Source organism: Phodopus roborovskii, unplaced genomic scaffold (assembly GCF_943737965.1).
Source record: "Phodopus roborovskii unplaced genomic scaffold, PHOROB, whole genome shotgun sequence".
In the NCBI taxonomy this organism is placed as follows: Eukaryota; Metazoa; Chordata; class Mammalia; order Rodentia; family Cricetidae; genus Phodopus; species Phodopus roborovskii.
In genome coordinates this window covers 158,141-174,496 of record NW_026126603.1, presented here as the reverse complement: position 1 = coordinate 174,496, position 16,356 = coordinate 158,141, and the positions used below count along the sequence as shown (strand labels likewise).

The following is a 16,356-nucleotide window of genomic DNA, read 5'->3' as shown; positions in this document are numbered from 1 at the left end:
TCTCAGATCTAGGGCCAGGCAGACCTGGATCAGGATCTGTCCTACTGCATGCTTTGTGTACTTGGAGAAGTTATTTAATCTCTCCAATCCCCAACTCCCCATATCTAAAACATCAACAGTCTTTTTACCATGACTTGGCATTTGTTGCAGTTACAGAACTGTAATATTTGCCTATACTTACATGGCACTTTAATGGCATTTTCATGCAAGAATAGATGTTGTTATGGTCTTCCATCTACGAGCCACTCTCTAAGTCTATCCAGGAGTAGAAAGTGGTCCTATAAGCTCCCTGAAGTCCGGGTCACAGCTAATCCACATCCCAGCACAGTGCTTTGCTCATGGCACATTCCCTACAAATCTGTGCTGAGTGGTAGTGGTGATCATGTGTCATTAAGAGAGGAAGCTTGGGATTCAAATTTGGGCCATCTCTAAGTACCTGGTTCAAATTCTTCATCAATTCAACACAATGGCTTCCCTTAAAGATTCAATACCCAGGCCAGAGAAAACTGACCGCCTCTATTTATAGCAGGGATATAGAATATTCAAGGACACATAAAAGCAAGAACTACTGGTTTATAGCAGAGACACAAAATAGTCAAAGAAGTTAGCCAAGTTTACAAATAGCTGGCTAGTAGGAGAAGTGGGGCCATAGTGCATGACTTTTAATCACTGATCTAGCCAGTTGACAGCCACCACAATACAAGACAAGACCCTTCAAATTCTATGTCTAGTTGTGCCCCAAAGTAGGATGTTAGCACTTTGACTTATCTCTCAGCTCCACCAGGGACCTGCTCTAGCAGTGAGATGATCTTGAATAGGACATGTAGCTAGGTTGAGACACTTCCAAAAGAGGATCTTCTTATCCACAATTAGTAGGGGGAAATTGATTCTGGTACTGTGTCTGTGTGATATTCAGAGTCTAGCATGTATCCCCAAGAATGTACCTTTTGGGCAGGCCCCACAATAGAAAGAGCCTAGGGTGTTGAAACACTGCACATGGTCTGCACAAGGTGAAGGTTGGAGGCTGCATTCATCTTTGTCCTCTGTGCAGGCAATGCCATTTGGTGCCACTGTCCACCCAGCATCACAGATGCAGCTAAAATTTGACTGGCGGGAAAACAATAAAGTAAGTAAGCAACCAGGAAGAAGGGAGAATCTCACCAAACCCCAAGCTGTTTACTGTTTAGCGTTCATTTCCACCAGGCCAGTGGAGTGGGTTCTTTCCCTTTCCATATGACTTAAGCATTTAGACTAGACTGTGGAGAAGGGAACATCTTTATTTCAGGATAAGAGGATCCTATAATTTATCCCAAAGATGCCCAGGAAAGAGCAACAATAATCAAGAGCTATAATTAAAGTCAATGAGTTCAGTTGGCTATGTTTTTAAAGGGATAAACACCAAGTAGGCATAGACTTGGGACAATCATTTCTGTTTTGAAAATTTTTTCTCTTCTGCCCACCCCTCCCTTTATTCCTTTCCCTACTGCCTTACTGCTAGAAGGAACTTCTTTCTACCACACAATAAATTTTAAAGTGAATTAAGAATAAATAACTAAAAATTTTATGAAAAGCAAAACTGGTCAAGCTACCCTGAGCATTAGGCATACAGGACCTACAGCACAAAGGTACACCAGAGATGTAGACCCATAAGTCTACACCACTCATGGGGGGAGGAGGGACTCAAGACAAGAATGATTCAGACATAAGGTGCTGTTGACAAGATAGCCTGCAAGGTTTGCATGTTTTGTCACTATTAGACCCACAGGTCAGGAGGCCATGCCTCATGGAGAAACACATGAAGAAATAATAAGAAGCTTCATGTTTTACATGACAGACTTATTTTCTATTTTCTGAGTCCAAGTTTTTGTATATGACATCTCCCTCCTCCCCTGTGTGTCTTCTTAAGGGACGGAAGTGACTTCATCTCTGTGGTCACTCCCAGCCTCATGCTGGTACAGAGTTACCAACAAGATGTGGAAAGACCAACTGTGCCTTCCACAAGGAGCACTGAGAGAAAAAAACACACCTGTCCATGTTGCATTCGCTCTAAGTCCTCACAGATGCCATGCTTACAGAGCTGCTTAGAGCCCTGTTCACAGTCATTGTATTTGGATGCACACTGGGGTCCATATGTATCAGGCGTGCAGTCACATCTGTTGGTTATACAAGAGCACAGTGTCAGGGTTTGTGTTTTTATTACCAGAAGCTGTTTATTAGCATCAGTAAGAAATATACACATTGCAAACCAATACTGTTAATGATAAACCAGCACTACGGCTTTGTCAGCTGCAGACATTGACTAAAAATTTCCAGTTCTTCTCCAAGCAGAACATTGAATGAACATCTTTGCAAATCAACTTAAAGAGAATCACCACTCAATGTCACCCATGGATTACAGACATCCGACCTTTGAAAGTGCTGTTTGATGAGTTGGGATTAAAAGAATTTATTGCTGCAGCTCCATGAAACATTGAGCTTATCTTATACATATTTAAGCATTTGATTCATTGCTAAATATTTTTCTGTTTTATCCATACATTTGACATGTAAAAAATATCAGAACCAATCATTATAAGTTTTTTAAATGTAATTTTTAACATAAAGGATATCTGAATGTTTGGGAACATCTGGGACAAGGTGACACAGAATTAAGTCTTGAACAAACATATTTACTGTTCCCCTCTGACTACTACCAACTCACGACCCTTCTAAAGGCATTCTTCTCTAGCAAGTATGTTTGTCTTACAGCTAAAGACTTAACCACTAGAAAATTACTTAAGATGGCAGAGCAGATTATGGCCATGTACCCGAGGGCAACCTTAATTCCCACTGCCTTTGGCCCAACTATTATTACTTGGAAATGAGTGTATACTAAACTTAGACTCTTTTTAACAAAATGCAAGGTAGACTTCTTGCATTTAAATGTATATAATAAGAGGAGGAAGAGGAGACAGAAAATAATCCAAGTAACCTACAGGCTTCCTTGTCATGATCTTCAAAGGCAAGTACTTTAATCTTATTTTTACAGATATGCATTGCCGGCCACAGAGCTAATATCTGAGAGAAGCCAAATAAAAACTCAAGTCCATTTTACCACAGCTCCATTGTTTTTCCATGTCACAGTTCTGTTCTCATGGGTAAAGTAAGTATTAAGACTTTACAACTGTGTCTTTTTAATATGACAGCATTTGCATGTAATGTATGTTTTCAAAGTGATTCAGTATGGCTTTTGAAGGAAAAGGGTAAATCATCATATAATACCTGTGAATCAATAATAAAAGCCATATGTATTTTAAAACCACCTTACTGATATTCCTGCCTTTGATATAAATTACTTTTAAACTTTATTTATTGTGTGTTTATGTGTGTATATGATGTGCAGGTTTGAGTGTGGGTATGTGCATACCACGGTGTGTGTGTTGAGATTAGGAGTCAATTTTCTTCTGTCATAGGATCCAGGAATCCTGTTGGTCAGCATCTTTTTTTTATACCCCATCCCAGGGGTATTCACACACAGCTCTTCATAAATGAACACCCATGTATGTGGAAGGCAAAGCCTTTTATTTCCAGTTTTATTCTAGCAGAATAACACTAGGCTTTCCATTTCTGAGGAACTATAAATGTACCAGTCAATTGAGAAGATACCAGATATCCTTCCATAGTTTTAGATAACTTGTTTTAGAGTCCATGCCTCAATATCAGTATACTGAGTAACTGAAAGAGATAATAAGTTTAATACTTAACTAACAGGATTATGCTTTACAATCTACCAAATGATATAGAGATAAAATAAGAAATACTGAATCATTTTCATGTGCCTGGGGAACAAACACAGTATATTTTCTTCCTAGAAAGCATAGTAGAGATACATGCCAAGTACAAATACCATCTACAGATGTCAATATGTCAGACCCCATGAGATGTCTTACATATAAAACAAGTCAGGAAACAATCATAAATGTTTACAACAAAAATGAAAGAATAATACAAAGAAAAGAAAAACCATCTTTCTGTTAGCTCTCACAGTAGCTGGAGGCAGAACTCAAGCCATGAGAATTAGTGTGAGCAGATAAATACCTCATCCTACTCTTGCCTCTCTAAAGAATTTTTACCAAAAAAAAAAAAATGCCTATTAAATAGGGACTCCAACTCATCAGGATTGCACTGTGCTTCAGCTTCTCAAAGGTATTTATAATTATACATGATTAGTTTTGTTAAGATTAATTGTTAAGAATTCCATTTCCCCCAACTAAACTGACAGTTTTTAACTTGAGCTGGCTCTCAAACTGGAGCCAGCTTTGCCTACCACACCTACACACTGCAGATCCAGATCATTCTACAGCAGCTTGCATCTTCCTTAACAAATCCATGCAGTGGTTTCCCAAAGGGATTTCTAACCTTAATGAAACTAGTGATTATTAAACATTTTAACCTCACATAATTAAGAGAATTCAATAAATGGTTAAGTGTTCATTGTTTTATTACATACTGATTCACAAAGCAATAACTAAATTTTATGCTCATGAGCATTATATACCCTATTTTATCCCTTCAAGGTGTTATTCAAGGATAGGGTTATGGCTTAGCCAGTGAATTGTTTGTCTTGTAAACATGAAGACTAGGGTTCCATGCTCAGAATCTATCTTTTCTTTAAAAATGTGTAGGCACAGGGGCTTGTGCTTATAATCTTGGTCTGGGAACAGGAGAGAGAGAGTTAGATCCCTGAGTCTTTCTGGATAGCCAGCCTGATCTACATGGCATTTTCCAAGCCAATGGGAGACTCTGCCTCACAAAACAAGATGAGAGGCTAGAAAGGTGGGTGGGCACTTAAGAGCACTTACTAATCTCCCAGAGTATCTGGGTTTGATTCCCAGCATCCATAAGGCAATTCACAACCATCTGTAAATCCAAATCCAGGGAAAAAATACCTCTTTGGCCTCTGTGGGCACCAGGTATGCATGGTGGTGTACAGGCATACATATAGACAAAGCACTCAGGCACACAAAACGAAATAATAGTAAAACTTACAAAAAATTAAAAAAAAAAGAAAGACAGAAAAAGAAAATCAATGTAGGTGGCACTTGAGGAGAGATATCTGAGGTTGTTCTCTGGATTCCACATACATGGGTGTTCATTTGTGAAGAGCTGTGTGTGAGTACTCACACACAGTAAAACATATACACATATTATGGGATATACCTGAATTCATGTGCTTAAGATGTTCGTACTCAACTGGGCTTCTCGAGGCCTCATAAACTATTCACATACCAAGAAGAGGGCATAGCTCTCTAATGCTCCCCATCAAAGCCATGAGGGGTAGAGACTAGAAATAATGAATAGCCCAGAGTTACAAGAAGTCCCTGGGCTTTTCTTTACACTGGGAAGTCTAACACTATTTGCAAAGGGACACTACCACCAAATGAGAAACTTACCATATAATTGGAGGAATCTTGAATTTTTACACACTCAACAAATAAACTCATCTCCCTTTCTCCATCCCGTATCACTGGCTCTCTCATTCTCACCCTCTTCCTCTCACCTTTCCTTGTGTGTCTCATCCTTGACATGCAATGGAGAGTTGTGAATTATGTAGGCTACAGGCTCCCATCCCCCTTTCTACTTTTACAGGGGTAGAAGTAAAAATGAATGCTCTGAAAAGCAATAGCAATGGCTCATGTGGATGGCTCCTGTTCCACCCACACAACCTTCACTCTACTGGCACAGAATACACCAAAGGACAGTGATGATAAAGAAAGATTGGAACCCTATCTAATCTCTAGGACATTACTAGACACTGGGGAGGCAAGCAATTATGTATGGTAGGAGTTAAGTTGGGACAGTCATCACTGATATCTCCAAGTGGAAATTTTGCTTGATAGATGCCCATAAACAGAAACCATGAAATGATGCTCTCAAGGGAATCAGCTGGAGCCAGCAGGTAAATGACAGCAACAACATCAGCATCTATCAGTTAGATCCAAAGTCCAAACAGCAAAGTCCTCAAATGAGTTCACTGGTTGTCCCTTCAAAGCTGTGGCCCTTGCTAATGCCTCATCTCATGGTGCACTATAGTAAGGCCTCTCAGATCACATAGTATTAGACTTAAGGCAGAGGTCACTGTGGTTTTTGCACAATAATTGGATTTATAAGCATGTCTAGCAGAAGTTTGCATGAGTGGAGTTTATTAACATAGAGTGTGCCCTTAAGGCTCTGCCTCTTGTTCAGGCATCAGCTCAGCTTTTTTTACCATGCCCTGTTGACTGCTCTATGGCAACTATAGTGGCCTTCTTCTTTAGAGATGCTTCCAAAATGATTTCTTCTTAAGGCAAAAAGTTTTTATTCATTTGAGCAAAAATAGCTATGGTTATGTTCAAAAAAGTCATGTAATTCCTATGGGGCCCCTAGTTTTCGTGGTGCTATAGATATTAATTTTGATACTTTTATTATTGGTGTTCTTCTCCTTCAGAAATACACATGCCATTTTAAAAACAGTTACCTGAAACTTCCCATTGTATTCACACAGGTGGATCCACTCTGACAGCCAAAGGGTGTTCCCGAGTAAATTGCACACTCGTTAACATCATCTGAGCAGAAAAGACCCTGCAGATGTAAAGAACTCAGTCAGATGCCACAGGACATGGGCTTTTATGAAATAATATTTACATAATATATTTAGTGACTTATATGTGGGTGGTAACTCCTTGGTAAAGCCAAATACAATATTAATAATATTAACCTTGGGCTAAGTGTCCTCTAGAGCTCAGATTGGACCCAGTGGAACCAAGGAGTTCCTCACAAGATCACAGTGACCACATGAGGAGAATGCTTTCATAGATGAGTCCTGGGATAGATAGTGATCTTTGTGTTAAAGTCACTAGCAGTATTCTTACTGTTGCTTAAAGGGGCCAAGAGTACTTCCATATGCACTCCAAGACCGAGTCCATGCTCTCTCCAGTGCTGAACTGCTGAAGTCAATGCTAACAGAGCTATCATGCCCTACCTTTTATTTATCCATTTAAGAGAGCTGCTCAAGGTGGCCCAGGACTCAGTGGGTTAAGTAGTCAACTTTCCCTCCATTTGGCACAATTCAACCTGACCCCTGAGGTCACAGAATCCCAGAAACTGGTGGATAATTAGATCTGTCTGAATGAGTCCAAAGACACCAATGCTGACCCTGATGACTCACCTGGCAGTAGTTCTGTGAATTTTAAGTCAAAGACAACGTGACTCACCTCCCACTGCCGAGGGCAGATACAGAGAAAGGAGTTGTGCAGATTGACGCAGGTGCCACCATTGCGGCAGGGATTGCTACTGCAAACCTTCCTCTCAACATTCTGAAAACAAGGCAGGCAGCAAAGTCAGTGAGAGAATGGTACTGTCCTTGGCACAAAGTGCAGGGCAGGCTTCAGTTCAGGTGAGGGTTTCCTCCAGACTTCCTCCAATAACTCACATTTCCCTTCAAGTAATTTCTCTTGTGAAAATATCAATCGTGCTCATTTTTCTTAACACTTTACATACTTTAGACATGGATGGGTAGATGATTCCTTGTTCCTTAGAAACATCACTCATCTGAGAAATGCATGCTACTAGATAGGAATAAAGCTTTCAAGTGTGGACGTCGGCAATGGATGTTCTATTGCACTAAGAAAATGAAAAGGAAATTTCCATCCTTTTGCCTAGTGGTCTTATCTCAGGTACTTCTAGATAAGCCTTTGAAAACTGGTCATCTTTTATTACCACCCCTCCTGCAATTGGCTCAGATGACTGAACTCTTTTCTCTCCAAGCCCCTTTGTTTGAAATGTGGCCAGCTAAGATACACCTTCCGCCCTCTGCTCACCTGACTGCCTTTAGACCAGCACAGCAAACAAACTTACCTTTGTTCACACAGAGGTAGCTCCCACAAGGGGATCACACCCTTTGGTCAGCTACCACTTTCAATTCCGTAAAATTTGTTAAGACTTGGGGATGTAGAGGTAAATGCTTCATAGAGGACAAATAATGATGCAATCAAGGCAATTTAGTATAGTGGATTTAGCAAAATTCTGTTTAAAACAGGGTCAGAGTGTTCCTTGTATCCTTATGCATGTATAGCCAAAGGCTCAGAGGAAATTGACTTCAGTCTGTGGTTAAATTCAGAGCTAGATCAGCAGCTGTCCCAGTGCTGTTTCCTGCATGGCCCATTCTTTCTCTGCCCTTGTCCTGAATCACAGGACTGTGTGTGTATCTCATTATGAACTCTGCTTTCTTCCCTCATTTGATTTGTTTTTGTTCCAGAACCACAATAAGCTGTGTCCATTAAAGGATCAAAGGACATTATTAAGAACAGTTGCCACAAACAGAGCAATGGCAACTCTGTCTAGTGATTAAAATGCCAGAGATTGTGGGGGTCCAGCAGGAAAGGAAATCAGCTAACAGGAGGAGACAATGCAGAGGAACTGTGCTGACTGTGGAGCCCTGGTCCTATCCAAAAACAGAAAGAAGCTGACATTTGAAATTGATAAAAACTCTTCCTGAGTGGTGGGGAAGTGGATGGCAGATGCTCATTTTGATCATAATCTTTGGTTCTTGATCAGTAGTGAAACTGGCAAGCACTGTAGGAGTTAGAAAACTCCCATGCTGCTTTGCTCCACAACACACACTGTTCTCTGCTCATTCTCCTGTGCACAGCTATGAAGAAATGAAGGTTGAGGTACAATCCATTGTCAGTGGTAAAAAGGAAGCATGAACCTGTTCATCAAAGTTAACTCCCAAAATAGGAGACAATGCTTGAATGGCCATGGAAATAAATTGTGATGATTAGAGCAGATACTACTGATTGGAAACTGCAAAATGTCATATGGAATTGTAAGTATTGAAAGATTCTATCCATTTTGGGGGCAGAAGGTTATGGTTTCAGCAGAAGCCATTAGTCATAAGGTGAAACACATAACCTTACATAGTTAGGCATACACATGGCAAGGTTAGAGGGTATATGCTCTGGGGAGTGCTTCAAGCTGAATTGTCAGCTCATTTTAAGGAAATTAAGAACACTGTGCACACCCCCCCCCCCGAATTTGAAGCTCAATGTGAAGAGGCTATGTGACTTTTTGAAACCCAGTTATTGATGCCAGTTAGGATATCACTAGGTCACAGCAGCATGGCTAAAGGAGGGGGGGGGGAGGCTGAGGGCTGAGAACTAAGAAACACAAGTTGGATAGGAATCAAATAATGGAAAATCAAATAATGGAGTCTTTTATTGGCCATCTTTCCCTTAAAATAGACTATTGACTTCTTTCTTATTTATTTATTTTAATTTTCTCTTTTAGGAAAGGTCACACTAGCTGACTTGTAACTCACTGAATACCCCAAGCTGGGTTGAAACTCTCAATCCTCCTGCCCAATCTCCTGAGCACTACTAGGGTTACAGTGGAGTAGCAGCCATATGTTTATATATTTTCAGTGAACGTCTAGTCACAGGACTTACCTGCTGAAAACTCTGAAAATTTCTCTCAAGATTCACAAGCTGTGGAAGGGGGGAAGAGAGAGTATGAATTAGCTAGCGAAGACATCTCACATGTGATGTTGACCTTTGCTGTGATTCTCCCCTAGGGACTCTGCTTTGTTCTGGTTTTTATTCATCACTTTTCCCCTCCTTATTCCCCTCTCTTCTGGGGTTCCTTTCCATCCTATTCCTCCTCCTCCACACCCCCCTCCGTAAATTCTTAAAGTTCTTTTAAAAAGAAGTACAAGCCCTGATAAGCTGACTCGCTGCTTCTTTTACATGGTGATTGTGGCACAAATGACAGTGATAGCCCCCTGCATCAGTAAGGAAGATGCTATCAGGAAGCCAACAAAGCCGAGTCTTGCAACTAGTCCCTGCCTTACTGCTTACTGCCTTCTGCCTGCTACCATTCCTTACCATTCAATACATTTATGCCACTTTGTTCACAATTATAATGATAAAAATCGAAAGATGGAACAGAGCTGATATATGAAGTGAAAAGTGTATTACTTACAAAGTCAGGTTAACAAGAACTCATTTTTTTTATGGTATGTGCAATGTGTGTGCCAGCCTTACCTTGGAATTAAGTTGATGGACTTGACTAAGTATATTTTGAGGAAGACCAGTTGCATTCCTCTTTAAGTCTACAATGTCATCTTTGTTTCTCTGGATCTAATTTTAAAAAGAAATGAAAATTAAAAAAAAAGGAGAAGGATAACAGTAGGGAAAGAGCATTTCCATCGTATAAGAACAAGCATTAAAACCTTATCTATTATAAGTCCCAGAGCAATGCCACATGGAATAATTAGACCAAAATAGGGATGGCATAATCCTATTGACTCTTTTCTACTACAACACACCATGCATTCCCAGGATCTACTAACATTTTAGGCAGTCTATTATTAAGAAGCACGGTGGATTGCAGATATAGCTCAATGATAGGGAACTTACCTACTATGTGAAAATACTGGGTTCAATCCCCAATGCCACAACAATATATGGTTTTGAATGAGACTTTTTTGAATTTTAAATCTTGCCCAAATTGTTCATTGTGCATTTTTGCTATTAAAAACTGATTTAATCACACTTGTAATTCGTAAGTGAAGTAATGATAAACAGCTTCATGGGGAAGTCCTGAGAGTCAAACGATATAATACAGAATCAGTGTGTGACCCAGACACAGCTCTAACAGCTGGCTCCAACATTATGGCTGACACACAGTGTGCTGTCATCAATTCTGAGTACTGAAACATTCAATACAGCATGAGAGTGAGTGATCCCTCTGCTGTGGCTAAGGGGCTGTGGAACACATGTGTACCTGCCTCTGGTCCTCTCCTCCTTTCCCTCCCCAATGGAGGAGTTGTGGTTTTTCTTTCTGGATCTGTTCTGGACCGTGGAATCCAGCCCTGCACAGTGAACCTCCTCTTCTGGAATTGATCTCTGTCTTCCCACCATGAAGCCTTCATAGGACTTCTTTCTAGGAACTTATCTTCCAGTTTTGTTCTCTATGCCCAGAACTTAAGGTGCCCATTAATACAAAGCTAGACAAACAGCAGATGGACAGAGCAACATCTGTATCTTTCCAGTGCATTACCTGATGTATACATTCACCAAGGTCTTCATCGTTTAATTTGATTTTTCCCAGGGATCCAGTTTTAAATTCAATGTTTTGGGCAGAGCTTGTAAGAAACACCAAGTTTCCCCCCTCTGTAGTCATCCGAGGCCTATACAATTCGAGAGAATTTGTCAGTAATTAGCACATCTAGTTTTAAATTTTAAACCAGTTTCTGGCTAAATAGCAATAGATTTTCTCTATCTTCACCTTGCATTCCACCCAGCCAATTCTTCTCTGTCTATCATTCGTTTTCTGAGGATTCCTTAATGATATTTCCCAAGAATTGCGGATGGGACTCATTTGCAAGTGGGCAAAGAATAATTGTGAATAAGAATCAATTCCTTATACCAGCACCACTCGCCTCCTTGTTGGCTTTCCACCGTCACGGCTTTCCTCCAGAAACACTGCACTTCTGCTTCTCCTGTTACTTGTGACAGACTGCGAGGACATACCCCAGTCCATTAGTAGAAATTAGCCCTGTGTCTACTTACTGGTGGAGATCAGCAATCCTTTTCTGTCGATTCTGGTCAAGTTCTCCGGTTGCGCCATGTAATATGGCTATTATCAATAAAGTAACAAAACCCCAGAGAAAATGTGAGGACATGTTCCTCACCAGCCTCCCAGCTCGCCAGGCAAGAGGGAGACCGCTCCAGCCAACTGAGTCTGGGAATTTGAGAGCGGCGAACCGGAGGCTGTACTTTGATCAGCAGAATATTCTTTAACTTTCCGGGCTTTCCAAGAAGGCTTAAGTTATTTTGTCCTTCCTGAGATGTCAATGATCTTAGATCTCCAGTACTGTTCAACTCGTAAGGGGTCAAAATCTACCTTAAGTGATGTACGACTTAATCAGTATTTGTTTAACCTTTGAAACAGTAACCAGCAGCTTTAGAAACATCCATGGAAAGAGTCCTTGCTTGGAAGACACTCGGCCTTTGGCAAATAGTGCTGGAGAAATAGAATTTCTGCAAAAGAAGTTGATTTCTTATCTCACACCATGCATAAACGTTACTGCTAAATGCACTATAAAAACTAATAGCAGAAAACAGGGGGAAAATAATGCCTCTGAATTTGGAATAATTTCTTGTCCCTGAACAACAAAAATAAGAGCAGTAAAAGGAAAAGAAAGCCAGAAGAGAAAGATTCTGGGTCAAAATTCAAAGCTGTTGCACACCAGAAAGGGCAGTTTCCAAGACAATTAGAGGGTGACTTCAGATGGAACCGCCTTTCATCAGGGGAAGCAACTATAGAGGAGCTTGTGCTCCTGGAAATAACCCCTACCCATGTTTCTGTAGGTTACCCTAATTAAACTCAGCAGGTCACATCCACAGAAAAGCATGAAAATAGGAAGGGAGCTTGTTAGAAAGAAGAGACTCAGTGAGAAGAAGATAGGAGAGGGCAGTAGGAGTGAATATGATCAAAATACAAGGCACATATATATGAATTTTCCCACAGAAGAAATAAAAGTATTTTTAAAAGAATTGGAGGAAATATTTGGAGACCATAAAATACCAAAAGATTAATATCCAGTATTTTACATTAATTCCCACAATTCAGCAGCAAAACAAACAACACAATTTTTAAAATGAACGAAGGAACTGAATGGGCATTCCCCCAAACCCCCCCCCAGAAAAGACTTATAAACATTCACAAAGATATGGTTGACATCTATTCTCATTGGGGGAATCCAAAAGAAAACCACAATGAGCTGTAACTCCATACCCAGTAAGCTCAATATCATTGAAAAACAGAACACAAGTACTGGCAGAAACTGAAAGTTTGATGCATTAGAAGAGAAATGGTGTTGTTCTAGAAAAAAGCACAGGAGTTCCTCAGAAATTCAGTGATGCCATCACATATGATCCAGTGATTTCACTTTCAGGTTTACACATATAATCATTGAAAACAGAGACTCAACAAGATACCTGCACTGCAATGTTCACAGAAGTATTACTTCCAACAGACAAAAGCACAGTCAACCCAAGTGCCCATTCACAGATGACTCAATTAAAAGGGGTAAATACAGATGATAGGATTTTGATTTATTTTATTGTGATAATGTAGGCTAGGCTGGCCTCAAACATGTGATCCCTCTGCCTTCACTTCTCCAAGTGCTGGTTTATACTGCCATACCCAATGTACAATAGAATGTTTTAGAGCCATAAAAAAAAAAGTTTGATAATTTTACAATGTGGATAAACCCAAAAGATATTGAATTAACAATGCCAATATGAAAAACACCCCGTAAGATATTACTTATGAGGTGCCTGGATTAGACAAGTTCAAAGATACAGAAAATGGAATGGTAGCTCCCACAGAGCAGAGTGCAGGAGAGCTCACTGTTTCATGCGTGTGGAGATTCACATTGGACAATGAAAGGCTCTGATGAGGGATAGAAGTGATGGTTGAAATACCAGCATGGGCACTTACTACACACTCAACTGCAAAACTAAAATATGGTCATGTATATTTTCCCATGATTTTTATATTGAAACTATAGATAGTCCCATGTTTCTGCCATCTATAGATGTTGCACTTGATAGACCAAAGCTCCCAGAGCCCAGAAGACACTCCCATGAGGCATAAGTCCAGGGTCTACAGGCTCAGCAGGCAGTTACTAGCATCGCTCCCAACTTCTCCATTTTAGCATCTCGAGGCCTTTGCCAGAGCTCTGGTTCAACATGGGCTTTGACCAAGCCAACTGAAGCTCAAGGGAGCTGGACCTACCTGGATTGACTGTAAAAATAACTCAACTTCTAGAGATTTCTGGAGAAGAGTCATCTTTGCCCCAGATTGCTGTTCTTTATGTCCATTCTTCTGATTTCTGATTCTTTCTCTTCCTCTTTGGGAATCACAAATATCCAGGTGATCTGGATCATTACCCACCTTCTCTCTCTCTCTTTTTTTCTCTCTCTCTTCTCTGTCTCCCTCTCTCACACACACATTAAATACATAAATAAACCTTCTCATGAAAAGAAAAAATGTTACTTATCTAAATTCATTGTTCTAAAAAATATAGAATGACAATTTAAAATTTGAATTTCTATCTAAGTTTTTAAAATATTAATTTCTCAAATACAGCTACACTGTTTGATATAACGGAGAAATGTGACAGTGTTTGACTCCTGTCCTATTTGACCACTATAATTCAACTAACATAAACCAAAGAAAATATATTTCAAGCGGATTTTTCTTCAAGCTGATATTGAGATCAAATGGTGACAGGTTTGGTTGTTTATTTTAAGAGATAGATGTGATGTAATGGGCTAGAGAGATGGCTCAGTGGTTTAGAGCATGTACTGTTCTGCCAAAGGGCCAGAGTTCTATCCCCAGAACCCACTTTCAGTAGCATATAACTGTCTATCTGTAACTCCAGCTCCAAGGCTTCTTACCACTCTGGCCTATGTGAACACCTGTACATGTGCACACACTTGCATGCGTGTGCATAATTTTAAATACAAAAATAGCTTAAAACAGAGAGATAAGTATAATAGAGTACATAGTATTTGAGGCTGAACATAAAAGTTTTAAAATTTCAATTAATCCAAAATTGCAATTAATTATTTTGCTGTATTCAAAATCACACAGAACTGAAACATCTCCAAAACTATTAGAACCTAAGACACCTTTTAAGAATTAAATTATTTCAGGATTAGGCCTTTGGTTTAAACTCCAACATTCATGGGCCATGAATAGAAAAATGAGAGAGTAGCAAAAAGGTTGAGTAAGTAAAAGGTTTTTGTTTTTTGTTTTTTTGTTTTTTTTTTTGGCAAATAAAGAAAAATAAAATAATTAGAGATGGAGCCAACAAAGTGGGTATGCCTTATGCTATTGCTATGGTGAGGGGATCTATCCTTATCACACAGCCTTTGTTGTTGCTACAATTCTGGGCTCACTATGTGCCAGTTTCTGTGTTGGAGTTTACATGGGTTCTATCAATTCACCCTCATGACAGACAGAACATTTTTCTTAGAGGTTAATTTCTAGTAATTTCTTCAGACCTTTACTATTACCTCCTAATCTACTCTTAGTTAATTGGATTTTATTTTATGAGATGATATTTCTAGAACATGTAAGTTATGTGAGTATTATTCATTGGGAACTGTCAGTTAATGCAAGGAACTTTAACTCTGGGGCAAAAAGACAATTCTCAAGTAAAATAAGTGGGATAAAGGGCGATAAGGCATAAAGAGACTTGGGGGAAAAGACATACCTACCATAGCCGGCAGGATAGCATCCCTAGGAGGTGGTACTCAAGGAAACTCCTGAAAATTGTTGACACATACTAGTATCTGTGAATCCCCATCTCTAGGTCCCAGAACTATTGAGTTTTCCTCTTCTACTAAGCCATATAGACTGACTACAGAATCTACTACTCAGCTTCCACACTGGGCTGGACTCTCTTTCAGCTGAATGACATAGTTTGAGAGCATGGAGCATACATGTTCATCTGATTCTGTATGGAAACTACAAGAACTACTTGGAATAGTGAAGGGTGTGTTAATGTTGTATTTGGAGAGGTCTTGATCAGTATCAGTTATTGATGTACTCTAACCTTCCATTAACACACAGTAATACATATACAAAAGAAAACAAAACCAAATTTGAGATTTGAGGAACAACCACATTAAAAACTCAACTCTAAAGATATCCCTTGGCAATTACCATTGTATTGATTAATATGCACAGTTAAATGGATGCTCTGTGGTTAGGGATGATTACACAGTACAGTACACAGCATATTTTGTCTATGTTATTCAGATATTTACTACTTTTATTTTGGTTTTAAAGTCTTCTGAATTTCTCCTGCATATTTCAGTGTTGCTATTTTATCTTGTTTTTTGAGACATGGTCTCACAATGTGAACTGCTGGCCTCATATCTGAGATGTTTCTACTTAAATATAGCAAATGCTGACATTACTACTGTATGATCATGGGCAGAACTGTATAACCTTTAGTTTTTAGTTCATTCACTAAACTGTGTCTTTTGGAGTTTACCCTTTGGTTGGTTTTTTGCTATGGATTGCATTCTTTTTATTATAGAAGATCATTTCAATATATTTCTTACTCCTGCTTACCTATCCAGTCATCAAACAAACAAACAAACAAAAACTGAATTGGTTCCAGTTCAGTATTATAAATATCTTAGAAAGTCTATGTGTTGATATGCATTTTTCAATCCTTTTTGTTAAATATTAAAGGTGATTGCTGAGACATGGTAAATTATTACAGCTTTATTAGCATGTATGAAGCTATTTTTC

The 16,356-nt window shown here is 39.4% G+C and overlaps 1 protein-coding gene across 1 annotated transcript in view; it reads right to left on the bottom strand.

Moving 5' to 3' along the window:
• Cubn (cubilin) overlaps positions 1–12,009 on the bottom strand; it is a 202,139-nt gene extending 190,130 nt beyond the window's left edge. Inside the window, 8 exon segments of the mRNA XM_051205896.1 lie at positions 945–1,107; positions 2,027–2,153; positions 6,497–6,600; positions 7,233–7,334; positions 9,465–9,503; positions 10,059–10,154; positions 11,077–11,206; positions 11,589–12,009. Of these exon segments, the coding sequence (XP_051061853.1) occupies positions 945–1,107; positions 2,027–2,153; positions 6,497–6,600; positions 7,233–7,334; positions 9,465–9,503; positions 10,059–10,154; positions 11,077–11,206; positions 11,589–11,701 (874 nt within the window). The 5' untranslated portion in view covers positions 11,702–12,009.
• Positions 12,010–16,356: the final 4,347 nt, after the last annotated feature.